The sequence below is a fragment of the Hippocampus comes genome, unplaced genomic scaffold (genome assembly GCF_001891065.2).
Source record: "Hippocampus comes isolate QL1 unplaced genomic scaffold, H_comes_QL1_v1.1 scaffold43, whole genome shotgun sequence".
Classification (NCBI taxonomy): Eukaryota; Metazoa; Chordata; class Actinopteri; order Syngnathiformes; family Syngnathidae; genus Hippocampus; species Hippocampus comes.
This window is the reverse complement of record NW_017805276.1, coordinates 1655548-1671179: the sequence shown is the minus strand read 5'-3', so window position 1 is coordinate 1671179 and position 15632 is coordinate 1655548. Positions and strand designations below refer to the sequence as shown.

The 15632-nt window shown below is 42.7% G+C and overlaps 2 protein-coding genes across 3 annotated transcripts in view; one reads left to right on the top strand and one right to left on the bottom strand.

Moving 5' to 3' along the window:
• Nucleotides 1-10246, bottom strand: part of LOC109516047 (nuclear receptor coactivator 7) — a 12121-nt gene extending 1875 nt beyond the window's left edge. The window contains exons 1-15 of one of the 2 annotated variants that reach the window (XM_019870226.1): nt 10119-10246; nt 8168-8388; nt 6217-6432; nt 5934-6000; nt 5113-5223; nt 4589-4741; nt 3270-3401; nt 2983-3167; nt 2016-2332; nt 1784-1934; nt 850-1063; nt 645-761; nt 355-507; nt 178-273; nt 19-92 (exon numbers count right to left, since the gene is read on the bottom strand). In XM_019870226.1, coding sequence (XP_019725785.1) covers nt 19-92; nt 178-273; nt 355-507; nt 645-761; nt 850-1063; nt 1784-1934; nt 2016-2332; nt 2983-3167; nt 3270-3401; nt 4589-4741; nt 5113-5223; nt 5934-6000; nt 6217-6432; nt 8168-8262 — 2081 coding nt within the window. In that variant the 5' untranslated portion in view covers nt 8263-8388; nt 10119-10246. The remainder of the gene's footprint in view (nt 1-18; nt 93-177; nt 274-354; nt 508-644; nt 762-849; nt 1064-1783; nt 1935-2015; nt 2333-2982; nt 3168-3269; nt 3402-4588; nt 4742-5112; nt 5224-5933; nt 6001-6216; nt 6433-8167; nt 8389-10118) is intronic. The other variant, XM_019870227.1, reaches the window with a different exon arrangement.
• Nucleotides 10247-10494: 248 nt separating this feature from the next.
• mtfr1l (mitochondrial fission regulator 1-like) lies at nt 10495-15233 on the top strand. The gene is made up of 8 exons (XM_019870228.1): nt 10495-10625; nt 11909-12056; nt 12194-12301; nt 12377-12486; nt 12655-12866; nt 12980-13367; nt 13523-13672; nt 13786-15233. Exons 2-7 carry the CDS (start codon nt 12042-12044, stop codon nt 13638-13640), a joined length of 951 nt encoding a protein of 316 aa, XP_019725787.1. The 5' UTR covers nt 10495-10625; nt 11909-12041; the 3' UTR covers nt 13641-13672; nt 13786-15233.
• Nucleotides 15234-15632: the final 399 nt, after the last annotated feature.

Below are 15632 nucleotides of genomic sequence, written 5' to 3'. Positions count from 1 at the left end.
GTTCATTGCAAATTTTACCTTCCTCCACCAATGGCGAATGAGTCCAAGTCGCCTTTAATGAAAAAGGAATTCTCTCCAGTCCATCTGAAGCACTGTGGAATGATGGAAAATACACAAACTCGCAGTGCAGGTTTGCAATTAAAAACTTCAGTTCATACCGCACAAAATGATAATTACCTTGAATCGAGGATGCAACATGAAGAGAAAGGTTTCTCCCGTGCCGTAAAACGTCTCACTGAGCCTCAGCGGGTGTGAGAGGAAAGCCCCGAATACCTGCAGAAAGAAAAGGGAGGTTCCGGCACGAGTGGTCGTCGTTATGTTCGTCTAAGATGCGGTAAAGCAGAGACTTCACACCTCTTCCAGGGCGTCTTTGATGACGACGAGAGTGGGCGAATCCGAGGCGCTCAATTTCCGGTAGAGGGACTTGAGACTGGCGCCGTGGCGAGACGTGCTGTACGCCAGCTGCCAGGCGTGGCCCACCGTCTTTGGGGGCAGCTCCTTAGACAGCTGAGAAAAGATGAGGTGATGAGAAGAATTAATATGGAAGTGGGGCGGTATATTTTGTTTCTTTATTCATAACGTGTTGAGATAAGAGCAATGCTTAAGAAGTACACATGTGAGGCCCGTGCATGTGGCTCACTGACCTCTCTGACATGTGAGGCTTCTAAAATGTGGCTGTTCTCCACAATGGCGTTCAGTCCTTCCGGGTCCCGGTCGGTGAGCTGGCCTGGCTTGTCCCTGTTGTCCTCCATCAATACCATCTGCAAAGAGAACGCAACTTCATTCAACTATCTTCAAAGAGACACAGCCATGATCGGCAGCGTCTTCAAAAACAAACCACTCACTCACTTCCCAGTCATCTCCCGAGTTGTGTTGCTTCTGTAACACATCCTCCTCCTCCTCCTCCTCGTCGTTCCCATCATTGTCGTCATTGTCCTCCACCAGGACAAACTCCTCTTCGTTGGGATCCGCCTCCCTGTCGTCTCCTCCTCCTCCTCCTCCGCCCTTGAGCAGACACAAGTCGGGTCGACGGTGCTCGAGAAAGGCATGCAGCTCATTGGAGCTGAGCGGGAGGACAGAAAGTCGTTATTGAGGACAGCTCGGGTGCACAAACAGGTTAGCAGCTGTGTCAACAAGCTGCCAAACAAGTGGTTGAATGGACAATCTGAGCGGCCCCCCGAATGCAATTTAGGATTTTAGCGTTCCAGTTAGTCACGTTGTTCTGTGTTGAAACATTAACTCAGACAGGACGATACACTCCGGGGTTGGTTTGTTGTCCTGTCGAGCCTTGAATTTACAATTTTGAGAAAAGACATTTTAGACAATTTTACGCTTGCAAAGAACACAATATATTGTGTGGATGATCGCGAGCCCTGACCTCAAACCCATGAAATATGTTTTAAAACACTACCATACAGAGTTCAACAGATAATTTTTCTGCATTTTATATCTATCTATCACACACAAGGTGAATCTTGTATAGGCCGGTACATCATGGATGGCCATTTTTCAAAGGGGATTTCAAACTTGTGGCACATCACACATGACCTTATGGCTAAGCATCCCATTTAGGAAACCATTAGTCAGACACTCCTTGAAAGTAGAAATAGTGCGGCTCAGCGTCCCACTTCTGACACCATATGTCCATCACAGAAATCATGAAGAGTTTCTTGTGGGGAATGTAGTATTTAAGTCCCTTCCAAGGACCAAACGCCACATTATACGTGTGCCTGCTCTCATATATTTATGTACCAGCCCACCTCCATGTCATGAGTCAGTGTACCTCTCCTGCGAAAGGGCGATCCAAGCTTCTCGTCTGGCAGCCGTGCCAAACTGAAATCCTCCAGCACGCTTTTTCCTTCCTGCAGTCGACTGAACCCGCAGCCGCACAAACATGACACACTTTGGACTTTCAGCTGAGGATCTGCCAGGCACTGGAGATTTCAAAAGAGAACGTGTATTATTTCTTTTGAAAACACTCATGACTGTATTCAACATCAGACGCTTGTAGATACCTGCAGTCCGACTCCCCACAGAAGAGGACTGCACCTCATTCGTATTCACTTGAGTGGAGACGTCTGGAGCTCCGCAGCAAAAGGTGGCGGCCACGCCGAGAGCTCCTCCGGAAGCTTCTGACGCTATCTCAGATGGGCTCTTGTCAAGCTGGTCCTCAGACATGTTTCTACTGTCGGTGGGTTCACTTGGTGAAGAAGCCTCCTCGTTGAGACTCAAACTGGAGAGAGCTGCGGGTACTACAAGTGAAATTGACTGCCCCTTCTGATCGTGGCTTTTGACATTTTTCAACCTCTGGAAAAGTTTCTTCCCTTTTCTCCTAAAACCCAAAGAACTTCAGATTAGACAGACAGCCGGGATGGAAATGTTTACGTTTTAAAATTGAAATCGAATAAAAACAAGAAAAAAAAACCCATGAAGATTAGGAAGAAGGATTCTAATTTTGCTACAATAATATTTTATTAAATAATTTATGTAACGTGGAATAATATGGACAAGGATATGCTTTGTTTTATGATCCAAAATATTTAACTTACTATCGAGCTTTCGATATGCTGCGCCTCGGGTGAAGTGAAAAAGAAAAGGAGAACCGCAGTCGCCGATGTACTTTCAGCGGTTTATTGATCGGAACAAACAGCAAGGAACACGGAGAAGATACTAATACTCACCTCGTAAAACTAGCTTCTTTATGTTCTCATTTGCTATGTGATACCATATTTTTGCATTTAATTTTACAATACACTTCCATTAAAAATATATCCCAAAAAATGTCGGTATTTTTGGGAGATTGGAACGGATTAATGGCATCTGAATTCATTTTAATGGGAAAAGTGCATTTGATTTCATGTTAAATTGAGTTTCTCGCTTGTTCGGGAAACAAATTAAATTAGTTCAATAAGGTATTAGTGCAGTCATATTTAAACAATGAAATCCATTCTGATGATGGTTACCAAATTCTTTTTTTTTTACCTCTGCTGGGAGTAGTGAAAGTGAACATGCGAGATGTCTGAGAAGAAGGAGACAGACGATAGCCTGTCCACGGAGCATGACAGGAGATACTCCTCGCAACCGTGCTCCTTCACCAGTGGGTGTGTTTTACACGGGTCGAAGAAGAGCTTGTTTGTCGTCACCAGGAGGATACCGGAAACCACACCCTGACAATGTAAATAAATATATGTTAAACAGACAAACACACATAAATATTTGGAGGGTGACCAGAGTCTCAGAACTGGATTTAGAGGTACCACCGTACTTACCTTGCGGTCGGTGATGTGGCGGCAGAACAATTTGAGATAAGGCGTGGCATCAGGACCTTCCACCAGACAGCACTCAGGTGGTAGAGCCAAAAGGCAGAGCTGTCCGTCGGGCATCGGGACCGCTTCCACATCCTGTTAGTATCAAAAAGATGAGATGTTGCTAGGTGATTGAATGACTGATCTTACCTCATCTTTGTTGGTTTGAGATTCACAAAGCAGCTGGAGGCACTTTGTATTTTGTGACGCGAACAGCTAATAAGTTACGGTGTCCATGCGATCCTCGAATGTAACGTTTACATGATAACCATTGTTCACCAACCATTCATCCATCCATCCATCCATCCATTTTCTTTATCCTCACAAGGGTCGAGGAGGGTGCTGGAGCCTATCCCAGCTGTCTTCGGGCAGTAGGCGGGGGGACACCCTGAACTGGTTGCCAGCCAATCGTAGGGCACACATAGACGAACAACCATTCACACTGACAATCACGCCTTGAGACAATTTAGAGTGTTCCATATACCTGGCGTGTATATTTTTGGTGTGGGAGGAAACCGGAGTACCCGGAGAAAACCCACGCAGGCACGACGAACATGTTAACTCTTCACAGGAAGGTTGCAACCGGAATCAGACCCTGCACCTCTGCATCGTGAGACCGACGTGCTCACCAGTTGCCCACCGTGCCATCTGCAGTTGTCCACCGTGCCATCTGCAGTTGTTTGATCTTCCTCTGCCGCCACTATTGTTCGCCATTCAAAATTTGCTATGTATCATTTGCACCAGTTTTGAACTGAATATCTTTGTATGAAGGTAGTGATTTTGTTCAAGTGTCAAAATTAATGAATTCATTGCTTGTTTATTTATTTATTATTTCTAACTTCAATGCTCAGGTACCAAGCACTCCAGTATGAAACAATGGAGTACCACGGCATTCACTCTATTTATGGCATGAACTGGATTTATTCATTGCACACTGCAGGACGGTTCGATTGAACGCATCTATAATTTTGACCTGGTTTTGAACAATTTCATTTTTGGGCTCTGATGTCACACTCCTGGACCACACTTCCTGAAACACCCTACTCCAACTGTATCGAAACATATCATAAATGGGTGTTGACATCATGCACAAAATGCCTTCATTAGACAATACACATGCTCAACAAATATACATTTTAAAAGGCGTTAAACCAACTTTCAAATGTCATTAGAAGGCTATCAGAGCTGAATTATACACTCTCCTTTCATAATGTAAATACAGTCAATGGATATAACAATGTTAACTAAGATTTTGCTACATAGAAACAATTTGTATTAGTTACCAGGAGTTTGTCATATTCTGCTTCGGGCAAGGGTGACTGTGCAGGAGCCTCGTGTCGATCTGAAAAATCTGGATCCATCCCCGGCGTCGTTTTCTCCTTACAAGTCTCCGGGTCGGCTGTTTTGGTGCTCTTTCCCTCCTCTTCTTGCTGCTGCTTCACAATGGAAGACATGTTAAGTCTAACACAAACTATAGCCCGGCAACAGTGGAGTACTTCCTCTTTCTGCCTGCATTTTCCCCCCCTCCTTTCTCTATGTTTGTAGTCATAGCAGAGCTCCGCATGACACCGTTTAGGACATTAGAGCCACCGTAAAGAAAGAGTAACGATACATTTAATGCATCAGAATTGGTCACGAGTTGACCCTAACATCAGCTTTTTCATGATTAAAATTTAACACTTTCTCCAACCATCAGCTGTTGCCCTGAGTTACAGGCACACGTGCTGTTTTGCATGTCAACTCTGGGTAGCAGAAACAACAACAACAACAAGTGAGGATGCATCATGTGACATATGTTGACTCTTACCTCTATGCGGACAAGGGCAGAGCACAAAAGTGACGATTGTGACCGGGAATGAGAACGAAGCGCTGTGTCATCACTGCCGAAGTGTGATGAGATGCTAAACACTGACTCATCCTGTATGGGGAAGGAAAAAAAAAAAAAACACACCACAGGACACTTGATTAGGTACACTTATAGAGAAATATATGTACGAGCGGAGACTTCCGCCAGGGTGGAAAGAACGTGGTCAGCACGAACACTCTTTGTCTCGAAGACACAAAGGCTAATGAATTATTTCCATTCAAGAGCGTGGTTAAAAAAAAAGAGAAATACCTTTGCGTAAACATGAGAAAATGTAGTCCTCCGGTTGTATTTTCTGTAGAGGCTCTGAAACACATTCAGTCTACCCATGATGACCGACCGACGCGCTTGTCGATGAATTGAACCTTGGACACTGTTCCTTTATCATTTCCCAGCCATAAATTTGTCGTGTCAGGAAGAGCATACGTTTTCTAAACTTTGTACAGTTGAGAAAACATTTCCCAGTGTTCCATTTTTTTAGGCTTTAGATCAGAGATGTCAAACTCAAGGCCCGGGGGCCAGATCTGGCCTGCCACATCATTTTAATGCGGCCCATGAAAGCAAATCAAACATGTCAGCTTCCGTGATTGTTGCTAAAATCTGATTCAAAATTTCAACTTCTCATTTGTAATCAATAAGAGATATTGTAAACGTTTTCTTGTCTCCAAACCACTTAAGACGTAACTTATACAGTAGTTGAATAAACCATTTTTCCTGACTTCTTTATACAGTTCGATCATCAACCATACAAGTGTGTGACTGACCGTGGTGCTTTTGTCTTCATGTGACAATTGTCCCATTTGCTCTTGCTTCACAGTAGTGTTGGAGTCTGCGAGGAAACCAAAAGGTCATGCTTTTAATAAAAATTAAAAAATGCCCAGACAATTTTGACCTTAATATCACATAATGTGACAGTGAACTATCAAGTTGAACATTTCAGTTTAGAACAGATCAGATTGTTAAAGTGCGGCACTAGTACCACTACTCTGGCTCACTCTAGTGGTACTTGGAATAATGGCTGTCCAAGTATAAGTCAGTTGTAAGGTACCTTGCAGGTAATACTGCCGCAGTATCGGGTTTCTGATGTGTGGGATGTGGTCCAGAGGTCGGCCAGGGGAGGTTTGATATTGGTGATGATGATGATGATGATGGTGAGTGGTGGCTGAAAGCTCCTCAAATCCTCGGGCCTGAGGTTGAGTGTCCCAGGGCCGCTTGGCTAAGTGAGGAGGCTGAGGGACCCCCGAGGGCAGCTTCGAGCCCAGCCTGAAGACACACATGGGGAAAGGACACGTTTCATTTTTCTGTTCAGAAATTACAATTATTGTTTATGTGAACGTATGAATAGCTTAGCTCGCGTTGATGCTTGTTTCGACACTTGACATATATAGACGTTCGAACAAAGTGTTTTTCATGATTCTCTATTTTGTATAGCAGTGATTCAACAAAGGTTGTGAGACACCGGTCTAAAGTATTTATTTCACCAGTTGTAGACAAGTTAAGTCTCATAGCTGGTACACTGCGTAAATAAAGTTGAATGTACAGTCTTCAAAATTTCAAGGCAATAAACTGTGATAAAATTTTAACTCGGGCATTTTGCTTTTGTGAAAGTTGGCTTTACCTCATTTCAAAACAAAGAAATAAGAATGGCTGTCTCGTGTACTGGGCCAGACTACTTAAAAATGTTTATTTTTAGTTCTTTGCTCCAAAATTATTTTGGAGCAAAGCACTAGCTTGCTTTGTTGTGCTAACTGACATTATTGCCATAAATGTCAATAAATATTTCTAATGTGTTATAATGTTGAGTAAAATTGTTTTAATATTTTTCTATGTTCATCTTCGTTTTTTTTTTATTTACAGTAGTTTATATGTAAATAAAATGTTGAAGTACTCTAGTTTCTTCAGTTTTCAGTACAAAGGCTTTAAACTGGCAGTGTAACCCATATGTTACAATTTCTACAATTTTTGTAGATTTTTGCGTATTGTCATCTTTAAATCAAAGACAAAGCATAAAAATTGTGTGATATGAAATATTCCAATTCAAGTTTTATTTATATAGATTTACATTTATGTTTTGGTCATAGCACAATACCGCTTTTATTGTCCATAGAGGGCAAAAATACAAAGAAAACAATAAGAACCATATGTGTATGTATAGCACTGATGCCACTGAACATGTCGAGTGGTTGAAAGTGAAATAAATATTCAGGAATAACACTTTTACAATTTTTGTAAAATTGTATGTTGCGTTATATAAACTTATTTACATCGACTGCAGCACATGGTTAAAAACAATATACAAAGACTGGAATATGAATCTAGATCAGACAGTATGAAAAAAAATATATAGTTTCTTTTTTTTTTTTTTTTTAATCGCAGTCCTCCCAACTTACCGTCAAAATCAGTTGTGAGGAAGAGACGACAATTAGTCCTGTTTTGTGCTCACATTTTCTGTGTTTGCAGGTTATGTGGAGAGCAAATGTTACTCAAGTGTAGTTGGTTGTAGTGTGAAACTGTTGAGTGCATTTTTTTCTTTGAAAAAGAACTCCAAACTAAACTACTTGCTGTCAAATGTCAGCAGATCAGCATAAGATTTATCCTTCCATCAATTATCTGATCCGATTATCCTGACGAGGGTCGCAGGCGTGCTGGAGCCTATCCCAGCTGTCTTTGGGCAGTTTTCATTCGAGATTTGTTAAAACTGGGGCTCTTAAAGAAAATTGTGCAAAGACATAATTTCTTTGTAACAACAAATAAGAACAAATACACCGAAAAGGTTTTTTTTTTGTAGTGCGTGTCTTTGCATTCCCGGGCTAAAAATATTCTTGTTCATACCATAATCTGACACAACAGATTATTTGCACCACTGTGCCCTTCTCCTCACATCAACAGAGACGAATGAAAGGCTGTATTGTGGCATATTTAAACCCGAAAGGCAAAAGCGAGCCAAATGTGTCGCATGGCTTGCTTTTATTTCCATGCGGCACGCTGTAATCCTAACCTGGCCTTCACATTGCCAAAGTAGCTGGTCCGGGCTTTGTCCCTCTGTGGCTTGTGGTCCATGGCGATGTCCATCCTCCTCAAAGACTGAGCCATCCTCTATCTTTAGTCTGACACTGGCTGCGGTCCTGCTGTAAAAGGACGAGGGGCTCAACTGGCATCCTTTCTCCTCCTCTTATTCCCCATGACTGGCCTTCCTTTCTCGCTCCCGCTTTACAGCATCTGCAGCGCACAACACAAGGCGGCAACTTAACTGTGGTGCAGAGGGGGGTCAGGTTGCATAAATGGATGGATTTCTGCACACGCAGGAAAGTGATCTTAGTGGACTAATGGAGCCAGTTGGCCAATTCAATTAGTATGTCAAATCAATCGGGAGGATGTATGCAGGGGGTGCAAGCAGGTTTTAAAGGAGACTTTTTTTTCACAATTTAAAACGGCTCCCAGGTGGCTTAATTCATTCACTGCCAGACCACTTAAAATGGATGTTTGACGTTTATAGCTTCCAGTGGCCTTGGATGAGTTTTAAAAGGGGAGTTGCTGTTTGGAAAAAACAAAAACAAACAAACAAAGAACACGGTTTGACGCACACCCGGCTTCGGGAGCTTTGCTGAAACTGTTGGAATGTGGAAAATAAAAGAAATGCCCATCCTTTGTTTGCTGACAAATGGTCATAAGACAAGCAAGCAGAATAAGAGTGAAGGGACTTCAGACATACACGATTCAGAATCGATGCAAAATTCGCAACATTTCTGCCTGACGTACGTTTACCAACTCTTTTTGATGTTCACTTGATTGTACATTCTGAAAAATACAACTTCAAAACAGTAACATTTTAGTGTTACAGCAGCCCTCCTCAAATAATGGATTTTTTTTTAGAAGCTCTGGGTTGTAGTAACATTACGTAAAAGTTACGATGAACAATGTAGCAGCCGTGGGTCTTGGCTAACGTCAGCTTGTTCACAACGCTAAACATAGCTTAGTATTGCGTGCGCCGCTATTTTGTTGAAGCTGGACAGTGTTGTCAAATCTTTGACGGTCACAACTACACCCTTTTTCATATTTGAGGATCACTCCCGTGCACATATTGAGGAGTCTGGCTTTGGTCCCAGACTCGATTGGTGGGTAATGGTTCAGTGACGATCAAATCGGCTATTTTGTTGAAGCTGGACAGTGTTGTCAAATCTGTGACGGTCACAACTACACTCTTTTTCATATTGAGGATCACTCCCGTGCACATATAGGGGAGTCTGGCTTTGGTCCCACACTCTATTGGTTGGTAATGGTTCAGTGACGATCAAATCTTCCTTGCGATTTTAAAACTCACCTCCCACTTTAACTGGTCTGGAATTATGGAGTATTTACAACAAATAGCGTATCTTTGCTCATTTACCTGTGTCAGCGACATATTGTGACATAAAGAACAATTAAATGCTCTTCCTCTCGGGGGGCAGAGGAGACGGTTAACCTGAGTATCCACCTGTTGCCATTCATAAAACTGTAAAAAGAATTTTTGTTTGATCTAATCAGATGTCATACTAATTAAGTATAGTTGTTTAAGTGGTATTTTGTGAGATTTATATAATGCAAAATATGAGCCTTTGCTCAATAGAGGCTACTCTAAATGCATTCAACTACCCCTAAGAGCTACACGCCGACATGAATGTTACGTTGCACAGGACTGTTTGATCAAATCACAGCACAGGAATGCAGAATTCCCAAGGCCTGCAGCCTTTATCGCGGGTGGTGATTTGTTTGACCAGTCTAGCGTTCTATGACAACGCACACCCATGCAAATAATCAGTGTTCTTCCAGGAAGTGCTGTCGAGTGTCGTCAGGGGAAGTACAGAACTATACGAGGCATTTGAGTCTGACAAGCACCAATGGACCTGATGTATAACAACACAGCAACTTCTGAACGGGTGAATCGAGCATAGAGGTTGGCTTTCACATACCGGTCACTCGCTGAGAGATGCCGACGGCTACCGTCCTCAAATGTTATGATATCGTCACACACAAGGCACAGCTGCGTTCACGGTCCGCCCACTGGCTAATTTAAAAAGAATCCAAATTTCTCCCTTTCAGGGCCGACTTCCTGTAAAAGCGGAAGTATGGTCGAGGGAGTCATCTTGGACTATCAGAAATGAAAGATAGTCGAAACAGCGACTTTCTCTTTCTGCAATTTTTAACAGTGTCTTCGGTATTTTTTTTTAGAAATTCCAACCACGACTAATTTTAAAATTAAAATGCCGTAAAATGTAATTGGGGGAAAACAACTTTAATCAAAGACTGTCCGCCGCTACCTGTAGGGGCGCCATGATACAAAATTATCTCAATCCGTCAGCGGAAATTGAGTACCGGCCTCCGGCAATGAACAATAACACACAACTGTGAAAGACGAAAAGGAGAAACTACGTTTCAAACAAAATCCACCCATTGGAACCTCCCAGCTTTCGTTTGGCGTAAGTTACGTTTTCTTGTTTTTAGTTTCCTCTAACGGAACCCCCGGGAAATCGGGCATACTTTCACGGTCATCGTCTGTTTTACCGACACGGCCTTGTGTGTATATTTGATATACCTTTAGTTAGCCGCCGGTGCTAATAATTCAGTGACGCTTTCTTCACTTATGCACTTTGGCATCTTTCTTCTTGTTATCCTCGTAATAGAGTGAATTTTCTGAAGAGTGTGTAAACGGTGACGTCACGACATGACGAGTGTATGGTTATTTTTTTTCATTGAATTAACGACTCCAAAAAGACTGTGATTTTGTCCTTCCTAAAAATATTCTAAGGTCAAGAACGATAGCATTTTTTTTACACGTTTGCTTTTGTCATACTGAAATGAGCTTGTTTTGAGAGGACGACCAAGTCATACGTGAGACGTCCGTGGTCCCACTTTTCATCCTGCCAGCTCCGTGGCGAATACAAATGCCGTTACAAATGACGGCCAAGTTACTGTCTCTAGCCGAGTTACACAGACTTTTTTGTCAATCTAATTGAAATCATTCCCAATGAAGATTTCTGGTCACCTGTTTACATGTGACGTGTGATCTTTTCCGATCCTCTCTTTTACATGCTCCCCTCAGTTAATCAGATCAGCCATGTGACATGCGGAGATTGATGTAAACCTCAAGTGATTGATCAAGATGCCGTGATTTTGTCTTTTTTGCCTAGTAGTTGTGATAGTTTTTACACTTTAATCAAACAACAGCTTGATAAAAAATAAGTTAAAAATACTTCAAAACAAATTTTCCCATCTCAGACAAGCTCTGGTGAGATGCTGCTATTTCAGTGTGCGTATATGGTGACATCACGACTGACCGGATGCAGTTTTTTTTTTTTTTTTTTTAATATGGAGCATTTTCATTCCATTTGGTCATTGGGATACATTGAAATATGAATACATGGCTCAGTGTAAACCGGGCGACTGAAACAGTTCCCAAAGCAGGCGGATAACTAAAGAATTACTTTACTGCTTCAATTTCAAAGTTGATGGATTGGCAGGTACTCCAGAGACCAAACTATTCATACAGAGTGAACGGTGCCACTGCCACAATTAGCGAAAATCTGTTAATTTATCTTCATTAGTTGAAGTCATGTCATTCAACAATCGCGTCATATCCACCAATTCATAATGAAACAGCTTTCAACCTGAGCTCATTTTCGTAGTTCTTTCTTCTAAAGTTAAAGATAATGGGTAACGCAATGATGTGTCTTCTCTAACTCTGCTTGTGTCTCCCCAACAGATGCTCTGACTAATCTCCAATTTACATCCCGAGAGTTGTCAGATTAACGTGGCATCTGTTCAGTGAACTGCTCATTCTTGAGCCACTAAGAGCACCAAAGCGTCGGTGCTCCTCGGCAAGCTGAGACATCACCATGGAAACCCAAACAGTAAGGCAGCCCTTTTTCAGACGCCGTATCAATTAGCAACGTCGTTTTCGCACGTGATGGGGTTGGCAGGTGCATTTTTCACCAGTGGAAGGATTATGGATGTGCAGAGATTGATTCTTTGTCTTTACTTGTTGCAGGACGTTATTCCTATCTGGCAGAACAAGCCTCATGGATCCACTCGCAGTGTGGTGAGAAGAATAGGGTCCACTCTCCCACTCAAGCCCCCACAAAGGGCGTGTTTTCAGGTATTGACCACTCATTCTTGAAATGCAGTCGCTTTATACAATCTAAAATGCATTCATATCACCTGTAAACCTCAGGAACTACCTGGCATTTCCGCTCTTCGTCCTATGGACGGCCCCATGGTACCCACTTTGGCAGATATTGCCTGGATTGTTGCAGATGAAGAGGAGACGTATGCCAGAGTGCGGTAAAGACAATTACAGGAATTTGTCAAATTTATTTTCTGGGGTTCCTTTCAAATCATATGAAGAGTTGATTCAATAAACTTGTATCTTTTGAATGAAATACACCAGCCATGTGGTAACATAGGGCACAAACTAGAAGCTTAACTCACTCAAGTTTTCCTTCCATCCAGGAGTGACAGTCGCCCTCTCAAACACGAATGGAGGCCCACGCCGCTCCTGGTGCTACACAGGAACTCGTCTGTGCCCAACTTCCGACGGGAGGGCAAGCGGGTGGAGGGCCTGAGGAAACCCGGGGTAACTGCACTAAACCGCACCACCGCCCTGCAGGATGAGCTGAGCAGACTTCGGGCACAGATTGCAAAGATTGTGGCTGGCGATACTGGTAAGTCCATGATAAATGCCGAAAATGAGGATCGTGATTAAAAACGCAACCGGAAACATTTTTGTGGCCATTGAATGTAAAGTATTGCAAATGTCCCCATGGCTTCATTCCAGGTTCCAACCCCTTGACTCCTGACCTGCTCTCCCCCGACGATACCACCATGAGCTTTTCTATGGCGCCCTTCGAGACCGCCCCCTACCAGCCGGCGGCCGCAGCGGCCGCCTCTTTCGTCATCAGCGATGTCACCGAGGAAGACGAAGAAGAGTTGGAGGAGCAAGATGATGACGACGACAAGGACATGGTGTCTGTGGTGTCGGAGCTGGTCCCCGACCCCCTGCCGCCGGTCTCCATGACGGCGTCGGCCACCTTTGACCTTGACAGGCCCAGCATGGACTACCGCGAGGCGGAGGAGGACACGGTGTCGCTGTCCAAGTCCACCAGTTTTGCCGACGTGATGGACATCTTGAAGGACATGAACCGAATGAAGATGAACAAAGACAGGTACAAACTGTCTCGTTGTTATTTTTAAAACAAAAAAAATCTTCACATATTTTTTGATGTGTTTTAAAAGTATAGTTGCAGTAGTGCTCTGGCATGTGGGAAAGGAGAGCCACAGTCACTGATGCATGTGTGTGTGTGCGTGTTTTAATCGTCAGATATAACAGAGGCTGTACGTCCTTAAGAGAGGAGGACTCGGCTTCTCTGATCTCCGAAGCTCTAAGGAAAAAGTTTGTCCTGAAGGAGGAAGACAGCGTCGCCGTGAAGCAGAAGTAGTTCACCCAGGCTTGCCGTTCCTGCTACTTCATGTAAGCCCGACCGCGTTTTCATCCACATATTATGTTGAGGGTCAGTGCTATCTCCATCTTAAGCAGTTCATTCTCTCTGCTTTTTTTTTTTTTTTTTTTTTTTTTTTTTTTAGGCCTTTTCCCAAGAACTGCCATGGACTGCAGCCATCGTCCTCAGACCTCAACGCAGTAGCTGCCTGCTGCCAGTTCGTAAACAAATCTGTATCATATATCGCCTATTTCTTGCTCCGTTTTTCAGAACAGTGACTCAACATATTGATTCAACTGAGGAGTGAGCAGTGGTCCCTTTTAAGGAGCACTTTTTACCCATCCAGCATTGAAAAGGGAGGGTTTTTAATTCGGAAATTTTCCAGTTCTGTATCATACTTGAAAAACGTTTGCGAGTACACACAACAAGTTTAAAGTCAATGTATACATTTAGCCTGTATTGTCTAAAGCAGGGGTGGGAAACCTTTGAGCCTCAATCAACCCACGAGATTCACTTACACTTTGGGGAGTCCACTAAATAATTTGTAATCAGTTATTATGTAGTATTAACTTTTTTTTCCCAAAATGTCCATACCATAAACTTATTACTCCTACCTTTGTTAGCTTTGGGCCAATTAAACACGCTAATGTGATTGTGACATAAATCTGGCATTACTGCATTATGCGCTGCAGTTCTCTGTACTTGCAATGCATTGTTTCCAATACGTCAAGTGGTGCTAAACCGAAATTGACTAAACTATAAAGTACACAAAAATAAATAAATATGCCATTTGGAGGTACAACATGATAGTTAGAGAAGGAGTAAGTTTCATCGGTGTTATAATTATGAGGGAGTCTTTGGAGACAAAAAGGAACCGCTGCACTTGAAAGTTTGTTGCAATCCAAAAAAAACCTCAGTGGAACTGTTAGGATAAAAATATCCCAAAAATCTCTCTTTCATAATGTCAGAGAACTTGATTAAACTGAAATGGGCCCTGATAAAAAAAACAGTTCCCCACCCCTGAAAGAAAGTGTGTGAGACGCCCAGTATGATCCAAGCTGGTGGCAGCCTTTTGAAGCAGACTGGGAATTCCCGACCAAGCAAAGAAAAATGTCATGCGTGTGTGTGTGTTTACACGACTTTGTACAGGAACCTGTGAGTGGTGATTATAAGTATTCCTAATGACGCCTTACCGCACGCACGTCTGTTGCCTGCTCAGATGCCTGATTTTATTCACCCCCAACCCCCGCCTGTGCCACAATTTCATTTTTATCAGACCATCCCTTATTGCCCAACCATGTTCGTGTTATTTGATGCAATGTATTTAGATTGCTGTTACTATTTCCCTCTCCACACCAAGTAATGTGTAATATGCTACTTTTATTTCATCATGCGTCATCTTTTTGGGAGGGAGATCCACACCTTTAAAAGATGAAGAATACCAATAAGACATTTCAGTCTCTTGACAGGTTAGATTTTACCTCAGTTTCTCACCATTGATCCTCTTTGTTGAGTTGAACACACCTCCATATTGTACGTGTTGACATTTTTTGTTGTTGATGTTGTTTGTAAATAAAGATTCAGCAGATGTTTCGAAATTGTCATTTATTTGGTTTTTGACTAGCCACATCAGTGTAATGTGCACTGGTCAAAGACCACCGATCTGCCCCCCCCCCAAAAAAAAAACTGCTACCACAATGTTTTTAGTGTTTTTAATAAGAAATTACAGTTTGAAATGTTACCACCAGGAGGCAGAGGAGCTCAGCTAACCAATTGAAAGAAGGATTAGCTGCATTAATGCAATGTATCACACTAATCTCAAACATAAATGACCATACTTTCTGTCTCATTCCCACCTAGTTTCCAAAATGGAAGCGCACCTAAGTGAGCCACAGTCTATTTTCTGAGAGGCTCCTTGGCCTAGTTCACCTCCGCCATAAAAATCCTAAATGTAGGTCCTGATAAATGTCTGGGGGGGACATCAAGATTTAC

Coding starts and splice junctions, on each gene's coding strand:
- mtfr1l (XM_019870228.1), top strand. Junction 12,487..12,654: donor GAGACGTATGCCAGAGTGCG/GTAAAGACAATT, acceptor CCTTCCATCCAG/GAGTGACAGTCGCCCTCTCA. Junction 12,867..12,979: donor GATTGTGGCTGGCGATACTG/GTAAGTCCATGA, acceptor GCTTCATTCCAG/GTTCCAACCCCTTGACTCCT.